Genomic DNA, 2500 nt, shown 5'->3' with positions numbered 1-2500 from the left:
CGCTACTCACCCATATCCGTGGATCTGTGAGCTCCAGTCCACGGCGGGGCTCGTGTCGTGGGCTTTTCTTCTCCTTCGTCCTCTCTCTCTCTCTCTCTCTGTTCCTTTCTTTCCTTCTTTCTTTTTTACTGCTTTCTAGAGTGCGACACCCGGGTCCGCATCTCCACGCAGCCGTCTAATCCCACGGAACCCCGCGTGCACGGACGGTCGGACCCCCCCCCCCCCCCCCCTACCCCCAGCCCCCCCCCCCCCCCCCCCCACCCCCACCTCAACACCACCACCCACCACCCACCACCCACCAACCACCACCACAGCCCCCCCACTTCCTTGCTCCAGCGCAGCCGCCGACTCCGGAGCGCACCGTCTTCTTCCCCCCGGACCCCCGCGCTCCGGACCCCGCGCTCCGGACCCCTCGGACGGGGCGGAAAAAGAGAGATCCGTCGTGGGAGGGTCGGCGTGTTTTTTTTGTTTGTTTTTGGTTTTTTTCTCCTTAGTCTCCTCGGTTCCCGCGGATCGGAAGAATGTCATTTACTCCCCACTCGAGACGGAAACGCGACATATCCACCATCCACCAGCACCGCCACCGTCATCCCCCTCAAGTTGAAAGGCAGGAGGGAAGGCTGATGCTGCCGCAGCAGACCAGACGCGCGGAAAAATCACGGAGACAAATCCCAAGAGTCATCCTCTCCCAGATTCACAAGGAACAAAAACAAGAAAGAAAACACGCCGTAGATTCCCAGAGACATCCTTCCCCACGCGAGACCAAAAATTAAAAATAAAAATAATAATACTTGAAAAAGGGGTAAAAAAAAAAAAAAAAACCCGAATAAAAAACAAAATTAAAAAACAAGACAATAAACAACTTGAGCGTGGCAGAGGCGTCACGCGCCGTGGTCTGTTCTCGCCGCCCCCTTCCACGCGAAACGCACGGAGCGCGTTCCACCCGCGTCGTGGAGCCGCCGCTGACTGACTGTGGAAACGCAGCGGGGACGGGTGGCGCCTCCGTCGGTCTGGTCCACGCAGGGACGCGTCGGTGCGTCCGTCCGCCGCGATTCCACGGATTCCGCGGGTCCCACGACCGCGGCCGAAACCCACCCCACTCACCCCCCCCCCCCCCCCGCCCCCACCCCCACCACCACAAGCCCCCCCCCCCTCCCCCGAATAAAAAAAACAAACAAACAAACAAACAAACAAAAAACCACCCGGATGGAGGGACGGGTCCACGGCTCACTCCTCCTCAATATTTCCTCCATTCACACGCGTGTTTTTTTTTTTTTCCACGCGGAAGCAACGGAGCAACTTTGCGGAGCGGGACGGGAACGCCCTCTTCTGGCGAGACGCAGCGAGCAGGACGCGGCGTGGGACCAGAGGCGGAGGTGGTAGAGCAGGAGGTGGATGGATGGAAGGCGAGAAGGGTGGAGGTGGATGGATGGAGGGTGGAGGTGGGGGAGGACGGATGGAGGTTGAGGAGGAGGGTGGAGGTGGGGGAGGATGGATGGAGGTGGAGGAGGGTGGAGGTGGAGGTAGATGAGGATGGATGGAGGTGGAGGAGGATGGATGGAGGTGGAGGAGGAGGGGGTAGGTGGAGGTGGATGAGGATGGATGGAGGTAGAGGAGGAGGGTGGAGGAGGAGGATGGTGGAGGAGGAGGATGGATGGAGGTGGAGGAGGAGGATGGAGGTAGAGGAGGATAGGTGGCAGTGGAGGTGGAGATAGAGGAGGATGGATGGAGGTGGAGGAGGAGGCTGGAGGGTGGAGGAGGAGGGTGGCGGTGGAGGCAGATGGATGGAGGTTGATGGAGGTGGAGGAGGATGGATGGAGGTGAAGCAGGAGGCTGGAGGTGGAGGGGTGTAGTTGAGATGGAGGTGAAGGAGGAAGATGGAGGGGGAGGAGGACTCTGGGGGGGTTGAGGTGGAGGTGGAGTAGGAGGGTGGCGGTGTAGTTGGAGGAGGATGGATGAGGAGGAGGCTGGAGGGTGGAAGCAGAGGGTGGAGGTGGAGGAGGAGGGTGGAGGTGGAGGAAGATGGGTGGAGTGGGATAAGGGTGGAGGTGGTGGAGGAGGATGGATGGAGGTGAACAGGAGGCTGGAGGGTGGAAGTGGCGGGTGGAGGTGCATGGATGTAGATGTGGAGGTGGAGGAAGATGGGTGGAGGGGGATGAGGGTGGAGGTGGAGGAGGATGATGGAGGTGGAGCAGGAGGGTGGAGGTGGAGAGGGATGGATGAGATGGAGGTGGAGGAGGATGGATGGATGGATGGATGGATGTAGAGGAGGCGGCTGGAAGGTGGAAGCAGAGGGTGGAGGTTGATATAGATAGATATATATACTGTGTGTATATATACAGACAGACAGACAGACAGACAGACAGACAGGCAGACAGACATGCAGACAGACAGTCAGGCAGACAGACAGACAGACAGACAGACAGACAGGCAGGCAGACAGGTGAGGGTGTGTTTATTTGTATTCATTTCGTTGATGAATTTTTTATTTTCGTTGTTTG

The 2500-nt window shown here is 58.6% G+C and overlaps 1 protein-coding gene across 1 annotated transcript in view; it reads right to left on the bottom strand.

The window, feature by feature from the left end:
- Window positions 1–118, bottom strand: part of LOC307243544 (leucine-rich repeat transmembrane neuronal protein 4) — a gene marked incomplete at its 3' end in the record, with an annotated part of 134113 nt that extends 133995 nt beyond the window's left edge. Inside the window, exon 1 of the mRNA XM_080018377.1 lies at window positions 11–118. Within this exon, the coding sequence (XP_079874503.1) occupies window positions 11–14 (4 nt within the window). The 5' untranslated portion in view covers window positions 15–118. The remainder of the gene's footprint in view (window positions 1–10) is intronic.
- Between the last annotated feature and the right edge of the window lie 2382 nt (window positions 119–2500).

Source organism: Zeus faber, assembly GCF_960531495.2.
Source record: "Zeus faber genome assembly, chromosome: 17".
Classification (NCBI taxonomy): domain Eukaryota; kingdom Metazoa; phylum Chordata; class Actinopteri; order Zeiformes; family Zeidae; genus Zeus; species Zeus faber.
This window is presented reverse-complemented; position numbering and strand designations above follow the sequence as displayed.